The following is an 18,088-nucleotide window of genomic DNA, read 5'->3' on the forward strand; positions in this document are numbered from 1 at the left end:
AAGCCATTACTCAGAAAGTAAAGGCTATCAGAATTTTCAGCTGACAACCTTTTGGGGTCAGCTAGATGGGATTCTAGGTATGATCTCATGGGGACACATAACTTTGAGTTGAGAGATCTGGTCAGATGAAGCCTAGTTTGACATTGTGAACTTTTTGGATCTTCTTGAAGTCCATACACTCTGAGTGCTGCTTGTCATCTGTACCCAAGGGTCCTGCCCCATTTCTGCTATATTTTAAACAGCTTCATAAATTACCTCATATGGATCTGACTGGTTTGTAGATTTGTAATGTCATTTGCGACATAACAGCCACTATAATCCAGAAGAAATTAAATTCAAAACAAGAGTCAATAAGTTAGGTAGATACTAAAAATAATTTAGCATGAAGGAGGCTTTCTAGTCTCTTACAATGTGAGCCACATGTATGATTATCTCCCAGCTGGTGAGAGGTAGTATGTGTGTATAAGTAATTATAAAGGTTTCCTGTAGCCTATGGTTATAGCCTGCTCTCCTCCTCCCTCTGGGAACAGGGTAACTTGACAGGGCAGGAACTTCCAAGCATGCTCAATAGTAAAACTTTATTCCGCTAAGGGCTGATGTAATAAGTTGCGTTCAACCTGCTATGGGTTTTGCATGGGTAATTGCGTGCATTTTCCTGCGCGGAATGTATGCACACATATGTGTTCAGCGTGGAAAAACCGCGCGTACAACCCTGCACTAAAAATCCATGGCAGGTTTTGCGCAAGTGCATGCAAATGGCATGTAAAAGAGACAATTATCCATTCATGAGCTATGCTGGGTGCCACACTAGAAGGGTTAGTGCAGGTTTTTTTAAGCGGGCTTTTTAGCTCAGGGCAGGAGTTAAGTTAAAATGCCTTTCAGACAGACCATTTTTTGTATTGCTGGCATTGGTGTGTCTGTACATCTCTAGTGTAAAAATGGATTACATTTACTTTTTTTGATGCTATGAAACAGTTTGCAGGTCAGCAGAACAATGGCAGAAGCCTTACTGCATGTCAGAAGGATGGAGAGAGAACAGGTTGAGAGAAGGCAGTTTTGAGGAGGGCCCAGGAGAAGTCCCACCTTCAGTCCCACTCCCGGACCACTAACTGCTGACAATCATCAATCACAGGTCTCCCCGCATGCTCAAGGCCCTGCTACACAAGACCTTGAGCATGCGGTTATACATGCATAATGGCGTGTGTCATTGTTTCTGTACGGATTTTCTGAGCGTTTCTCATTTGCATACTCCTGTTATTACATCTCATGCATCTGCCTATTTTTGCCACCTGCGCTGAAAAAAATAAGTGCAGAAAAACAGCACTGATTTCAGTGTGGGTCTTATTACATCGGAACCCATTACAGACGGGTCCATTCAGGGCCATCAGATGACGTCACCCCAAGTGTCATGGCTACCCACTTGTCAACAGAGAACTGTAAGGTGTTAGAATCATTTTAGCTTGCACTCTGCATATTCTCTAAATCAAGAGCACAAATACTGGGACCAACTGCAATAGGATAGTGCCCACAAATAGCATAAAATAACTTTATTGGCATGAAATTTTACAAATAGACACTACAAGTTTAATGCTATGCAAAAACGTGTATTACATCAGTGGCCTAATACTGGTGAATGGTATTCCACTCAAGTAGCAGCAGAAGGACCCCAGCCCAGTAATCAGCAGGGGGCTAGAGCGCGAGCTGCTCTCAGGCCCGAGATGAGATATGCTGACCTAATTAATGCCCACTAAAGAAAACAAGTTTCTGCCTGACTCGTATTCTCGGTGATCTCAAAACCATGATGAAAAGCCTCAAACAAGGTACCTCCCCCACCAATCCCATTTCCCACTGACATCTCGATATAAAACTACAGCCACGAAATCGGCTGTTAAAAACGAGGCACTAAAGAGTTTCCTCCTCTCCGTTTATACAAAGCTTGCAAAGAGAAAGTGAGCGTCTGTGTAAAGCTCCGTTAGCTTTAACTTAGTTCCGACGCTCCCAGCGGCGCAGCAGGCCGGATCTTCCACCCCGACCCTGGATTCCTTCCTCCCCTCTCCCGGGATCTCCCTCCTCCTCCGGGGCCGGGCGCTTCATCCCGCCTCACCTGCGCTTCCGGGCCAGGTTGAGCGCGATCCAGGGCACGAAGCGGTAGCGGTAAGACCTCCAGCGGGTGAGCAGGACCCGGAGCGGCGATGCCCGGCCCAGCATGGCTGAGGAGGAGTGAGGGCTCCTGCCCTCCCGGTGCGGCGAGGCCCGGCCCGGCTCAGCTCAGCGTGGCGGTGAGGAGGGCGGGCTCTTACCCTGCGTTGGGTGGGTGCAGCTGCACTGACTGACAGATCTACCCTGATGAATTTTAAAAGTCGCGGTTCTTTGTGCTTGTGCTTTTTGGCTAATTTTTCATTGTTTTGAGCCAGTGAGATGACAGGCAGGTTCACTGGCGGCATTTTTCGTTCCGGCCTTCTCTGCTTTGTTGGCAGGAAAAGAGACGAAGAGATGGAATAAGTCAGATTTTAAACCAATAAATAGCAAACGTGGTAAGGTAGCTTATAAATATATGCAACTACGCTATTTCTGTTCAGTATTAAAGCACCTGTCATCACATACAAAAACATAGGCCACAATTTTATAAAAAAACAAACATGAAAACCAATTTTTAAAACAGCTGCAAAGTGCAAGATGTTAATCACTTACAGCCCTTTCCTGCTGAGCTTGTTGAGGTGGAGATGAGCATCCTAGCTCTGTCTTAGACAGCTAAGTTGATCTGGCTAACTGTAGACCTGCTCAGTAGCAGATTTAACTTAGGCCTGGATTTATCAAAATGCACCAAGTATCACATGAGATAGAGGGGCGTGTTTTATGGTAATAGGCTGTTTATCACAATTTGTGCTAATACCTATGCGAAGCACTAAGTGGTATTTCCTACATACAACCACTGGGGGACAAGGTTTACTATCAGGTCCACTGAGGGGGTAGAGAGAGAGAGAGAGAGAGAAAGTGCACCTGCCTACGCATAATGCCCTCACATTAGATAGGTATTTATATCTCTATAGGAGGCCCACCTACTAACTTGAGGTGAGGTTTAGGTATTAGTGTAGGGGGTTAGGGGCCACTTTGACATTCAAAGTGAGACGTAACAGAACAGTGCTCTCTTGTGAAGATTTGATGACCTTCGGACTGAGGAAACTCACTCAAAGATGAGATTTGTGCAATGTTCTCTCCACCTAGCTTGATGTTATCCAGGTAGAGTCCATCTCTCTCTGGCTGGGTGATGCTGAATATTCACCTCTTGGAATTTTATTTAATAAGAAAATTATTTAAATTAATAAGGCTGAAAGTGGGCTAATTAGAAGTTAAGATTTAAAATCAACCTCAAAAAGATAGGGATTTAGATGGATTTGAATAAGGCAAGAGAGGGAGCATAACCAATTCAGGAAAACTATTGCAAGCATGTAGCAAGGTGGAAAGTATGGAGGCAGGAGCTGGTGGTGGTGAAGAAGGGTATCAATAAGAGTAACTTGCCCAAGGGTTACGTGATGCTCTGCTAAGGGTTAGACGTGGTTTGACTTAGCTCCTTTGGCCTGGCAATGCATTCCCCTTAAATTACCTTGGGTATCTTGGATCTTGCTAATATAGTGGAAGATATTTAAGAAATCTTTGCCAGCTTTTTGGGCTGATCACACTAGCAAACCAACGCATGCTCAAGCAAAAACTGCTGCTAAAAAGAGGAACCCAAATTGAAGACTTGGGCTCAGAGGAGGAATGGCTGGTGTTAACATCTTCCTCAGGTTCACCTGTAACCTTTCAAAAAATGCTTGAGCACTTCTCTGACAAGTTATCCTTAGCTATCACGTAATTTCTGGCAAGGCCCAAAGTTAATACAGGTGGGCACTAAGCATGCATGGTTCAATTTCAGATCGGAAAAGCTCCCAAAATTTTTTTATAGTGTCCAGAACCTTTGGAAGTGAGGATTGTGCATGGGATAATACCATAAGCATCTAATCAGCAAAAAGCATCATTTTCAATTCATTTCTTATGTTCACTCCTGTTATTGTTTTATCTCCAAGCAAAGAGTGTATAAGGGGCTCTAGCAGAAGAATATATAATAACGGGGTTAATGGGCATCACTGCCTGGTGCCTCTTTGAAGAGAGTACATAGGAGATGCTTGATCGTTAACTCGAACAAATGCTTTGGGATTTTTATACAGTAGGCTAATAGCCTGAAACATGGGACACTCAAAACCAAAAACCTGGAGCACCCTCAGCAAATAAGGCCATTCAACATGATCGAATGCCTTCTCCGCATTGAAGCTTACTAAGAGTGGGTCTGATATTGAGGATTTGTGGGAGGTGCAGAGCGCCAGTAATAGACGTCCGATATTGGTATTAGCTTTATGCCCTGCCACAAAACCCGTCTGTTCTGGAGAGAAAAGGTGTGGCAAAATATTTTTCATTCTATTTGCAATAATTTTTGTGTAGATTTTAACATCCTGATTTAATAAAGATATGGGTCTATATGATCCAGGATCTATGGGATCCTTACCCGGTTATGGGAGCACTATAATCACCGCCTCCGACATAGTCTGATGGAGTTTACCTTGTGTAACATGTCATTAAAGAGGTTTTGTAAGGTTGGAGCAATATGAGAATGTAGTGATTTATAAAATAGAGTACTAAGTCCATCCAGACCTGGGGATTTTTGAGGTTTTAATTCTTTAATCACTCCCAAAATCTCTAAAACTGTTATTGGTTTGTTTAAACTTTCCAGGTGAGTGAGAGATAGCTTGGGCAGAGTAAGCTTTTGTAAAAATTCTTCCTGAGAATAAGTATCTGAGTTTTCCAATGTATTTAAGGACTGGTAAAAGCCCTTGAAAACATTTGCTATTTGAGGAGATTTCGTAACTATGTTCCCATCTTGAGTTCCGATAGCGTGAAAAAATTTGGATGCCCTTTGGGCTTCGACCAAATTAGCCAGCAAGCGGCTAGATGTATTACCATATAAATACAATTTTTGATGATATAGCATCTTTTTCTTTCTGATGTAAAATGTCGTTTAAAGCGCATTGGGTCGCTAGGAATTGATCTATGGCTGTAGTTGGGTACTATTCCAGCTATTTTTGTAATGCTGCAGTTGTTTCCCTAATTGCAGAATTTGTTTTTTTCAGGATTTACATTGAGCTGCGGTATAACTAATGATGTCTCCCCAAAGAACAGATCTGGCCGTTTCTCAAAATAGACTAAAACCCTTAGCATGGACTTCATTATCTTTCGCGTATTGGGCCCATTTATTTCTTTTACTAGAAATTCTTTAAAGGCTGGGTCTTTAACTGGCCATTCTGGCAGACGCCACTGAAATGGGCCAGGTGGGTTAGGAAACAATGTTATATTACAAAATATTGGACAATGGTCAGAAATAAGAAGGTTCCCAATTTCTGCAGAAACCACACATGTAAATAAAGACTCAAATTAAAATAAAATCTATATGGGAGTTAGTGAGATAAGCTTTCCCATAGTGTGAATAATCCCGTTCACCTGGGTGTAGGGAGTGCCAAATGTCTATCAGGGATAAATGATCACAAAATATTGTACTCCTTTTTGTTTCCCCAACTTAGAAATTGTGGTCTTGGAGCACCTATCCATGCTAGGATCAACTGCACAGTTGAGATCGCCCCCTAAAATCAATTGCTCCTCTCCTAATGCAAGACAGCCATTTATTATGTTTGTAAAAAAAAATTATGATCATATTGATTAAGGGCGTATACTGAAGCCAAGATCACATTTTTACCCGAAATGTTGCCACTGACCATTATAATTCTTCCCACTAAATCTTTCCAGGATTTCAAAAAAGAAAAAGGAAACTGCCTACCAATTATTATCACTACTCCCCTTTTATGCATGGTACCTGAAAAGTAAAAAAACATGGGAAAAGCCTTTCTTTTGTAATTTGTCATGCTCTTTAGCAGACATATGCATTTCCTGAAGAAACATGATGTCACCTTTAGATCTTTTAATGTGGGACAAAACCTTTTCACGTTTAACTGAGAAGCCCATAGCAGCAATATTCCAGCTCATAATTCTGAGTCGTTAGCTGTGACAACCTCCTATGTACCAGAAAAATCATTAGTAATGCTGTAGGGGGTGCTACCTTCCTATGCAAAGAAACTTTGTTAAAGTTATATTCTCTTAAGCCATAGACAGTGACATTAACTCCGGTAACAGACCTGTCCCCTTAACAATCCCTCCCCCTCAACCCCAACATCTTGTGTGGCCTTCGCCGCTCATCACAAGGATCGCTGGGGTCACTAACACGTAACTGGGTATGTCTGCTCCATGAAACCTGCATTCAATACGAAAACAGAATTAACAAACTTGCATCATGAACCACATTCTCAGTATGTTCAAAAGTTATTATGATGTTACCAAAACTTATCCCGCCGACACATTCACTAGTAGTCACATGTTTACTTTCATATTGCTCCACATAAAATTTATAACGATTGCCTCACATTTTTTGGCCTCGCTTCTTTTAAGGAGGAGGATTTCTCTCTTCCCCATATGCCGATACTCTACTCATGGGAACATTAGTTATTCAACTCATTGTCTAACCAAACCCAAAATAATAGCATTCCCACATGTTCTGCTGTGTAGAAACAAATAAATCCATATGAAATTCTTACAAAGATAATACATGTTTGCTCCAATTGTTCCACGAATTTGGTTGCCTCCGGTGGGGATTCAAAGGTGCGTGTTGAGCCGGCGTTCCAAATACGGAGCCATGCTGGATATAGCAGAGCAAAATGAATCTGTTTAGCTGCTAATGTGGTGCAAATAGGGGAACACACTTTTCGCTTTGCCGAGACTTTGCTGGAGAAGTCCTGAAATATTCTTATAGGTGCGTTCTTATAATTTAAGGTCAGTAGTTTGCGAGAGCTCATCCATATTTGCTGCTTGTGATGGTAATTCAGAAATCGGGCTATAACTAGTCATGCTCACGTATTGCCTGGTCTCTGTGCTCCCAGCCTGTGGGCCTGTTCTACCACCAAAGTTGCTGCTGGCGATGGCAAACTCAAGGCCTCTAGAAGGCAGCCAGAAATGATTTGTGCCAGGTCAGTTTTATCTATGTCCTCCATGAAGCCCGCAAAACACAAATTGTTCCTTTTCTCATTTGTTTCCAAATCTTCAATTTTTTCTTCTTGAGCGGGTGCAGTGCGCGTCAAGCATCAACTACATTAAGAGCATCACATAGGTAGCCCACTCCCTTTCTCCCTTCTTGCGACTGAGATCCTTTGCCATGAGAGCGATCTAGTGTGGGATCCAGGACACAATTAAAGTTGCCCCCTAGGATTAGTTCAGCGGAGCTATAAGGCAATAGCAGCTACGCTAGTGCTTTGAAGAATTGCGAGCTATAGACATTAGGAGCATAAACGGTGCACAGTGTCAGGGGCCTCCCATATAAACTACCCTCTACCAGCAAGTATCTTCCCTCTGGATCTGCAATTACCTTAGATTAAGAACATAAGAAAATGCCATACTGGGTCAGACCAAGGGTCCATCAAGCCCAGCATCCTGTTTCCAACAGTGGCCAATCCAGGCCATAAGAACCTGGCAAGTACTCAAAAACCAAGTCTATTCCATGTTACCATTGCTAATGGCAGTGGCTATTCCCCTTATCAGTTTGGTAGCCCTTCTCTGTACCTTCTCCATCGCAATTATATCTTTTTTGAGATGCGGCGACCAGAATTGCACACAGTATTCAAGGTGCGATCTCACCATGAAGCGATACAGAGGCATTATGACATTTTCCGTTTTATTCACCATTCCCTTTCTAATAATTCCCAACATTCTGTTTGCTTTTTTGACTGCCGCAGCAGACTGAACTGACGATTTCAATGTGTTATCCACTATGACACCTAGATCTCTTTCTTGGGTTGTAGCACCTAATATGGAACCCAACATTGTGTAATTATAGCATGGGTTATTTTTCCCTATATGCATCACCTTGCACTTATCCACATTAAATTTCATCTGCCATTTGGATGCCCAATCTTCCAGTCTCACAAGGTCTTCCTGCAATTTATCACAATCTGCTTGTGATTTAACTACTCTGAACAATTTGTGTCATCTGCAAATTTGATTATCTCACTCGTCGTATTTCTTTCCAGATCATTTATAAATATATTGAAAAGTAAGGGTCCCAATACAGATCCCTGAGGCACTCCACTGTCCACTCCCTTCCACTGAGAAAATTGTCCATTTAATCCTACTCTCTGTTTCCTGTCTTTTAGCCAGTTTACAGTCCACGAAAGGACATCACCACCTATCCCATGACTTTTTACTTTTCCTAGAAGCCTCTCATGAGGAACTTTGTCAAACGCCTTCTGAAAATCCAAGTATACTATATCTACCGGTTCACCTTTATCCACATGTATATTAACTCCTTCAAAAAAGTGAAGCAGATTTGTGAGGCAAGACTTGCCCTGGGTAAAGCCATGCTGACTTTGTTCCATTAAACCATGTCTTTCTATATGTTCTGTGATTTTGATGTTTAGAACACTTTCCACTGTTTTTCCTTGCACTGAAGTCAGGCTAACCGGTCTGTAGTTTCCCGGATCGCCCCTGGAGCCCTTTTTAAATATTGGGGTTACATTTGCTATCCTCCAGTCTTCAGGTACAATGGATGATTTTAATGATAGGTTATAAATTTTTACTGATAGGTCTGAAATTTCATTTTTTAGTTCCTTCAGAACTCTGGGGTGTATACCATCCGGTCCAGGTGATTTACTGCTCTTCAGTTTGTCAATCAGGCCTACCACATATTCTAGGTTCACCGTGATTTGATTCAGTCCATCTGAATCATTACCCATGAAAACCTTCTCTATTACGGGTACCTCCCCAACATCCTCTTCAGTAAACACCGAAGCAAAGAAATCATTTAATCTTTCCGCGATGGCCTTATCTTCTCTAAGTGCCCCTTTAACCCCTCGATCATCTAACGGTCCAACTGACTCCCTCACAGGCTTTCTGCTTCGGATATATTTAAAAAAGTTTTTACTGTGAGTTTTTGCCTCTACAGCCAACTTCTTTTCAAATTCTCTCTTAGCCTGTCTTATCAATGTCTTACATTTAACTTGCCAACGTTTATGCTTTATCCTGTTGGATCCTTCTTCCAATTTTTGAATGAAGATCTTTTGGCTAAAATAGCTTCTTTCACCTCCCCTTTTAACCATGCCGGTAATCGTTCTGCCTTCTTTCCACCTTTCTTAATGTGTGGAATACATCTGGACTGTGCTTCTAGAATGGTATTTTTTAACAATGACCATGCCTCTTGGACATTTTTTACTTTTGTAGCTGCTCCTTTCAGTTTTTTTTCTAACAATTTTTCTCATTTTATCAAAGTTTCCCTTTTGAAAATTTAGCACGAGAGCCTTGGATTTGCACACTGTTCCTCTTCCAGTCATTAAATCAAATTTGATCATATTATGATCACTATTGCCAAGCGGCCCCACCACCGTTACCTCTCTCACCAAGTCCTGTGCTCCACTGAGAATTCGATCTAAAATTGCTCCCTCTCTCGTCGGTTCCTGAACCAATTGCTCCATAAAGCTATCATTTATTCCATCCAGGAACTGCCTTGCCAATCAGTATCGCCACCCCTGCCTTTTACACGTGTCCCATGGTGCAGCGTATCCCTTCTCTACCCATTGACGATGCAGCTTCTGGTGTTCTTGGGCATCTAGATGTGTTTCCTGTAACATGACTATGTGCGCTTTCCAGCATTGTAACGCCTGAAGAATTTTGTAACGTTTAACCACTGACCCAATCCCTCCTACATTCCACGTCACACAATTACCGATGCAGCCATAAATTAGCCCCTTGAAAACAGAATATCGTGTTCCAGAACATATTTACGCTTATGAGACCGGGGCCTCCCAGCCTAAGCCCCGGCTGTTTGTGGTCAGCAGAACGCATTTTAGAGTGAGCCCTATGCAACATCAGGTGCATCTTCTGGTGCGTGCAGTTATATCCCTGGCCCTCCTCTACCCCCTTACCCCCCCACCCACCCCTTTTCCCCCTGAATCCCCCAAACCACTTAACTGGCCCTCTGTCGGGCAGGTCAACATGATCCATGTGGCAGGGCCCCACTCCCCATTTTTAAAAATTCTTTTTACCAGAATGTCCATATGTCCCAGCTCTGTGACCTCTCAATACCACCGTCCAAACAGCCGTTGGAAAGTCAAATAACTAACTTGAACAAGGTGCACTAGTTCGGTTGAGCCGGTACTCAAAGTAACAGGCCTCCATAAGCTTCCATAGATTAATAGCAGTAGCCCCGACGTCTGGTAGCTGTCTATCCACAGAGTTATCATCAGGCATCTGCCATTGTTGTAGAGCCATCTTCTGTTTCCTTCAGCTTGGGGTGAAGGAAAGCTTCTGCCGAGGTGAAGAAATGCACCATGTTATTGTAGAACAGTTTCAGGCATGCAGGGAATTGCAGTGTAAATTTTAATTGGTGGCGAACCAGAAGGGAACAGACACCCGCATAGGCCCTGTGTTTTGCTGCCACCGCCGCGGAGTAGTCCGCAAAGAGCAAAATGTTCTGCCCCTCGTAGTCTAAGTTTCGCTGCTGCTGCTAACATAACAGCATTTCCTTATGCCAAAAGTTTAATACCTTGGCAATCACAGGTCAAGCTATATTATGCCCAATCATTTTCAGTCCCAAGCGATGCGCTCTCTCTATTTTCAAGGCCGCCAACTCTTCTAGGCCGCAGGCTTTAGGGAGCCATTGTTCCAGCACAGCGTGCTGGTCTCTGTCCAAGATGGTTTCTGGAAGATCTATCAGCCATAAGTTATTTCGCTGGGATCGATTTTCAAGGTCTTCAAGCTTGGTGTCCGCTTTCCCCAGCGAAGCTTTAACCGCCTCCAGTTCGTTCGCCATTTCTTGAAGGCGATCCTTCGCTGTGCTGATCCTAGACTTCGTTTCTGTTATGCGCCGTGTGTTATCCTGAAGCAGAGAGTGCAACTCATCAAAGTGGGCATGCATTTTGCTCATTTTATCTTCCATGGCCGTAACTATAACCGTGACGAGATCTTATTTATTTATTTATTTAGAATTTTTATATACCGACATTCTCGATACGAATATCAAATCAGATCGGTTTCCATTAAACAAAACAGTCGCGGATAAGGCGTTACATTAAACAGGGTGGCTGAACATTAGAACGTATAAATTAGAAAGTTATAAATAAATCGAACAGCGTTGAAAAACGTAACAAAATAAATAAAATAAAATTGAATGATACATGTGACAGCGAACAATGTTAATGGGCGTAACATGGGCTTAATGAAACTAATGCATCTGCTAGGGTGTTTCTTCCTGGTCAGTCGTCGCCGAAGCGGGAGATGGAGGTCCATTGCTGCTCTCCGCCATCTTGCCGCCTGGTGTCTTAGGCCATTCCTTCCGCAGCATTTTCGCAGCCATCGGGGACCTTCCAGCCGTCTCCTCTCTGTTTAGGTAGTTGAATTCTCACCGATTCTGAATAAGCTGATGCTGTGATCGGGTCACAAAAGAGGCATTAAATAGAGAAATGGGGAGTGGGGCCCCAGAGCAGTGAGAGAACACAGCCGCTTGCTCTCATCACATCACGTGACCTCCCCTTCAATTATATTTAAAAATGTCTCACGAGGCAGTATCCCTTAATTTAAGAATAACCATATATTAGTCTACTAAAGACATATCTGAACACACATTTTATTTATTTGATTTATATTCTGCTTTTCAAGCACTTTCAAAGCGGATTACATTCAGGTACTGTATCCTGTGAGGTTTTTTTTCCAAAATCATTTTTATTAAGGCAATGAAGTGATGACACAAACCATAACATTACCACACTTTTCAACATTGGACAAACCGGAAAATCTTTCGTAAAAGGGTAGTCCAATACCATTCATAACCTCAATCCATCATCCCCAAGCCTCCTTACAATTGTAATAACAATTACGGTTTCCTAAATCTCCCCCCCCTAAGAACCCTCCTCAGCCATCAAAACAATCACACACACTCACACCTTAACACACCTCACACTCCCTCCCCTTTCCCCAGATACTCATCATTGAGATTCAGCTCTCCATAAAACCCTCTTTCGGCCTGCCTCCTGCCAACTCACTAAATATCCTAATTCTTTCAATTTGAGTCAGGTCTGAGTGGGCAAAGTGTCATGAAAAATATGCCAGATATTAATACAATCATGTGGGACCTTCTGATGTAGCATAAAGACATCATAATGCTCCAGCTGCATGAAAGAGGTCATATACTCCGTCCATCGACCTATGGAAGGGGAACTCTCAGAGACCCAGTCAGCCAAAATACATTTACGAGCCAGCAATAGAGCAACTGACACAAAAAGATACTGGCTCTTTGTGATGGAGGGTATGGCCGAGCGGAATAAACTCAAACCTCCCAGCAATAGCACGTCACCTCCAAGGTGCAAAATGGTATAAGAGCACTTCTGGACAGCCAAGATGACCTCCCTCCGAAAATCAGCAAGCTGACAGCAAGTTACAAACAGGTGTGTGCACGACCCTATTTCTACATGACACCTATGTCACTCCTCTGATTCAGCTATCCCCATTTTACACAAATGTATTCTATGTGTGAGTGATGGACAATTTTAAATTGAATTTCTTTCAGAGGCACCTCAACAGGGAGGATACTCAACTCTTCAAAAATTGATCCCAGGACTTCAACAGTTACTGTATTTTCTAGTTCTTTCTTCTAGTATTCTGTTAGTTTGTGAAGTCTCACCCCTTGTAGATTCGTTTTACAGATCTTATACCATCATGATATAGAGTTTTTACCTCCGGCTATCTGATCTACTTCAGCCATCCATTTAAGCTCTGCACTAATTTGGTCTTGTGTCATCCCTAAGAACTGGAAATAGTGTCTAACGTGTAGATAGCCATAAAAATGTGTGGTCGGGATATGGAAAAGTTCTTGTAACTTACAAAGAAGCCCAAGTCTGCATCCACCAAATGTCGCAGATAAACTATACCCCTTTTCCTCCAATCGGCAAAAAGCGATGATTTTAGGCCTGGTGGAAAGGAGGGTTTTTGTGATAAGGGAAGAAATAAAGAAACATTCCAAGACCTCCCATACACCGGCACAGAACTTTCCATGCCTCTGCAATCGATCGTAAAAAAATATTACCTCTGACCCCTTTTGGCCAAGTTACCTTAGGCATATGAATTAACCCCATAGGAGATCATAGGCTGCACGTCTCTTCCAACATGCTAAAGGGGATGGAACAGCTCCCCTATGAGGAAAGACTGAAGAGGTTAGGGCTGTTTAGCTTGGAGAAGAGATGGCTGAGGGGGGATAGGATAAAGGTCTTTAAGATCATGAGGTCTTGAACGAGTTGATGAGAATCGGTTATTTACACTTTTGGATAATAGAAGGACTAGGGAGTATTCCATGAAGTTAGCAAGTAGCACATTTAAGACTATTCGGAGAAAATTCTTTTTCACTCAATGCACAATTAAGCTCTGGAATTTGTTGTCAGAGGATGTGGTTAGTGCAGTTAGTGTAGTTGGGTTCAAAAAAGGTTTGAATAAGTTCTTGGAGGAGAAATCCATTAACTGCTAGTAATCAAGTTTACTTAGGGAATAGCCACTGCTATTAATTGCATCAGTAGCATGGGATCTTCTTGCTGTTTGGGTAATTGCCAGGTTCTTGTGGCCTGGTTTGGCCTCTGTTGGAAACAGGATGCTGGGCTTGATGGACCCTTGGTTTGACCCAGCATGGCAATTTCTTATGTTCTTATGTAACAAGTGGAAAGCATCATAAGAGAATTTATCTCCCCAAAACTCCCCCAGGAAACGTGATTGACATGCAGTGGCATACATCTGAAAAGCTGGGGCTTCTATCCCTCCCTTCGCCTTACTCCTCATTAATTTATTATAGCCTATTAGGGATGTGAATCGTTTTTTGACGATTTAAAATATTGTCCGATATATTTTAAATCGTCAAAAATCGTTAGAGCCGTGATACAATAACAATTCCCCCGATTTATCGTCAAAAAATCGTAAATCGGGGGAAGGGGGAGGGGAATGGGGAGGGCGGGAAAACCGGCACACTAAAACAACCCTAAAACCCACCCGACCCTTTAAAATAAATCCCCCACCCTCCCGAACCCCCCCAAAATGCCTTAAATTACCTGGGGTCCAGAGGAAGGGTCCCGGTGTGATCTTTTACTCTCGGACCTCCGGTGCTTGTAGAAATGGTGCCGGTGCTACCTTTGGTTTTTCCGTACGGAAAAATGATTCGCGGCAGGAGATCGCTCCCGGACCCCCACTGGACCCCCAGGGACTTTTGGCCAGCTTGGGGGGCCTCCTGACCCCCACAAGACTTGCCAAAAGTCCAGCGGGGGTCCGGAACGACCTCCTGCAGTCGAATCATGTTGTCTACGGCCGGCGCCATGGCGCCGGCCGTAGACAACACGACTTCCTGCCGCGAATCGTTTTTCCGTACGGAAAAACGATTCGCATGCAGGAAGTCGTTCCCGGACCCCCGCTGGACTTTTGGCAAGTCTTGTGGGGGTCAGGAGGCCCCCCCAAGCTGGCCAAAATTTCCTGGGGGTCCGGGAGCGATCTCCTATGCTCCTGACCTCGGGGGACAAAAAACAAAATGGCGCCAGCACTACCTTTGACCTGTCATATGACAAGGCAAAGGTAGCGCCGGCGCCATTTCTACAAGCACCGGAGGTCCGAGAGTAAAAGATCACACCGGGACCCTTCCTCTGGACCCTAGGTAATTTAAGGCATTTTGGGGGGGGTTCGGGAGGGTGGGGGATTTATTTTAAAGGGTCGGGGTGGGTTTTAGGGTTGTTTTAGTGTGCCGGTTTTCCCGCCCTCCCCCCCACTGGACCCCAGGTAATTTAAGGCATTTGGGAGGGGGTTCGGGAGGGTGGGGGATTTATTTTAAAGGGTCGGGGTGGGTTTTAGGGATGCTTTAGTGTGCCAGTTTTCGATTTACACGATTTTCACGATATTTAAAAAACCCAAACGGCGACGATCCGATTCCCTCCCCCTCCCAGCCGAAATCGATCGTTAAGACGATCGATCACACGATTCACATCTCTATAGCCTATTCTGGGCCAGTGTCCTCTCCACAAAAAGTTGGATGTCATGGACCTAAGACATTTAGTATCCTGAAGTGATGATGCACATGGCAACATCTGCAGCCTATACAACAGCTTAGGTAAAATGTCCATCTTAAGCAAAACATTCCTACCCAGTAATGATAGTGAGAGATCTTTCCATCCTTGAAGCTTGTTTCCAACCCATCAAGTAAGTTTCTAAAGTTGGCCGCATATAGCTGTGAGAGGTCCCTGGGAATCCATACCCCTAGGTACTTAATCTGAGAGGTAGCTTAGCGGAAGGGGAAACTCCCTTGCCAGTTGTGTTGCAAGGATAGGCTGAAGGGGAGAGCTTCGGACTTATCAAAGTTGATTTTTAACCTCGCAAAAGTTTGATATACTGAAAAACAGAGCACAATCGGTGGTATAGTATTACAGGCATCTGCTAGAAACAATAGGATATCATCTGCGAAGAGACATAGTTTAATTTCTTGAGAACCTATAGTTAATCCTTTTATCTCCCTAGTATGCCTTAATCGTAAAGCTAATGGCTCTAGAGTTAAAATAAATAGTAGAGGAGACAAGGGGCATCCCTGTCTTGTACCTCCTTTGAGAGGAAAACGTTCCGATAGTGCTCCGTTAACTAAAATGCAGGCAGAGGGATCTGAATATAATGTTCTAACCCATTCCAGAAAGGGTCCCTTAATCCCATATTTCTCTAATACCCAAAACATGAATTCCCAATTTACATTGTCAAAGGCCTTTTCCATGTCTAGGCTCAAAATTAATCCTTCTGCAGATTTGTCAGAAGAACTCTGCATCACAGCTAAAAGCTTCTGTACATTATTTTCTCCATGGCGTCCCATAACAAATCCCATTTGGTCTATTCCCACTAAGGACGGTACCACCTTAGCTAACCTGCCTGCCAGAATAGCAGCATTTTAGCATCTACATTCAGCAGAGAAAGAGGGCGATAAGAGGCTGGCAAACTTAAGTCTCTTCCCTCTTTAGGTAGTACCACTACTATCACCTGATTCATAGCACTTGAGTAAAAACCATGCAGCATAGCATGATTTAGCATTTTCATCCTAGGGGTCAATAGTTGGAATTTTAGAATCTTGTAAAACTCTGGCCCTAGGCCATCATTTCTAGCGGCTTTACCCGTTTTCAACTTTGAAATGATCCTGAAGATCTCCTCCTCACTAATGGGTTGATTTAACTTTTCCAAGATCTCTGAGGTGACCTTTGGAAGAGGAAATCCATCACAAAAGAGATCACATTGTATGGCATCACAAGGATGCGTTAGAGATTTTGATAAAAAGAACGAAAAATATCCATAACCTTGGTGGTTTCCACCGTCAGGCTACCATCTTTGGATTTCATCCGTGTGATGTATGTGTTGTGCCTGATCGCAGGCGGCTGCAACCTTTGCTGCTCACCTCCTTTCTCTATTTAGTTCCAAGTCTGGGGAGAATGGCAGTCTCTGCTTCCACACGCTGACCCTCATGGCGTGCCTGGGATGGCGTGGGCGCTCCCGGCAGCCATCTTACATGCGGGGTTACCTAGGCACACGCGCCTGCCCCCTTCTTGAACGTATCATGGCGGGAACCTCGGGGGTGTCCCCACTGCATGACATCATCCGCTTACCATACTTATTTATGTATTTAGCATTCGTTTATATACCGAGGTATAGCAGACATTGCCTTCACTCCGGTTTACATTATAACAAACCAATTACATTTAAATCCATAACAGTATAACAAAAAAAAAAAAAAAATTGAATCAGAACAATAACTTAGTAATAGTCAAATACATTATACATTAGAAATATGACTGTATAAAAATCTTGTAGGGGGACGGTTGATACCGTAACAAAAGCGAGAAAGGTTTCTGTGAGTCAGGGCGGTCGTCGTAGGAGGGGGATTGCTAACGTAAAATGGAACGTGCAGAGGAATAATCAAAGATTTATGTTCTGCTGTCATTGGGCGAGCAACCATTGCAGGACTGTGAGAGTAGCCAAGCTTTGTTCTTTTTTAAAAGATTTAAAGTTTTCTTGCGAATTGAGGTGATGAGGTAATGAGTTCCATAATTTTGGGCCGACGATGGAGATGGCTCTATTTCTTGTGGAGGATAGTTTGGCTTGTGGTAGTGAAGGAACATCCAGCTGAATTTTATATGTTGACCTTGTTGTACGTGATGATTTATGTAAATGTATAATATTGTCCAGGGCAGTGTAATCTGCTTTATGAATTGTCTTGTGAGGATTTTGTACTCTATTCAAGCGGATTGTGATGAATTGCAGGAAGAGCTTGCGAGACTGGAAGATTGGGCTTCCAAATAGCAGAGGAAATTTAACATGGTCAAGTGCAAAGTGATGCATATAGGGAAAAATAACCCTTGCTGTACTTACACAATGTTAGGTGCTATCTTAGGAGTTATCACCCAGGAAAGAGTTCTAGGCATCATAGTGGATAATACATTGAAATTGTTGGCTCAGTGTGCTGTGGCCCGTAAAGATAGGCGCCCGTAAAGGCGGAGACACGGACGCCTCTACGGACGTTGGGGAAATGGGCGCCCGTAAAGATAGGCGCCCGTAAAGGCGGAGACGGACGCCGGAGATGGGCGCCCGTAAAGATAAGCGCCCGTAAAGGCGGAGACACGGACGCCTCTACGGACGCCGGGGAGATGGGCACCCGTAAAGGCGGAGACATGGGCGTCAGGGAGATGGGCGCCCGTAAAGATAGGTGCCTGTAAAGGCGGAGACACGGACACCTCTAAGGACGCCGGGGAGATGGGCGCCCGTAAAGGCGGAGACACGGACGCCTCTACGGACGCCGGGGAGATGGGTGCCCGTAAAGACAGGCGCCCATAAAGGCGGAGACGGACGCCAGAGATGGGCGCCCGTAAAGATAGGCGCCCGTAAAGGCGAAGACGGACGCCAGAGATGGGCGCCCGTAAAG

The 18,088-nt window shown here is 43.7% G+C and overlaps 1 protein-coding gene across 6 annotated transcripts in view; it reads right to left on the reverse strand.

Moving 5' to 3' along the window:
• SETD9 (SET domain containing 9) overlaps nucleotides 1-2,366 on the reverse strand; it is a 74,276-nt gene extending 71,910 nt beyond the window's left edge. For 2 of the 6 annotated variants that reach the window (XM_029576890.1, XM_029576882.1), the window contains exon 1: nucleotides 2,105-2,359. In XM_029576890.1, coding sequence (XP_029432750.1) covers nucleotides 2,105-2,208 — 104 coding nt within the window. In that variant the 5' untranslated portion in view covers nucleotides 2,209-2,359. Of the gene's footprint in view, nucleotides 1-2,104 lie in introns of all 6 variants that reach the window. The other 4 variants (XM_029576872.1, XM_029576850.1, XM_029576858.1 and 1 more) reach the window with 4 other exon arrangements.
• Nucleotides 2,367-18,088: the final 15,722 nt, after the last annotated feature.

The sequence above is a fragment of the Rhinatrema bivittatum genome, chromosome 1 (assembly GCF_901001135.1).
Source record: "Rhinatrema bivittatum chromosome 1, aRhiBiv1.1, whole genome shotgun sequence".
Lineage (NCBI taxonomy): Eukaryota > Metazoa > Chordata > Amphibia > Gymnophiona > Rhinatrematidae > Rhinatrema > Rhinatrema bivittatum.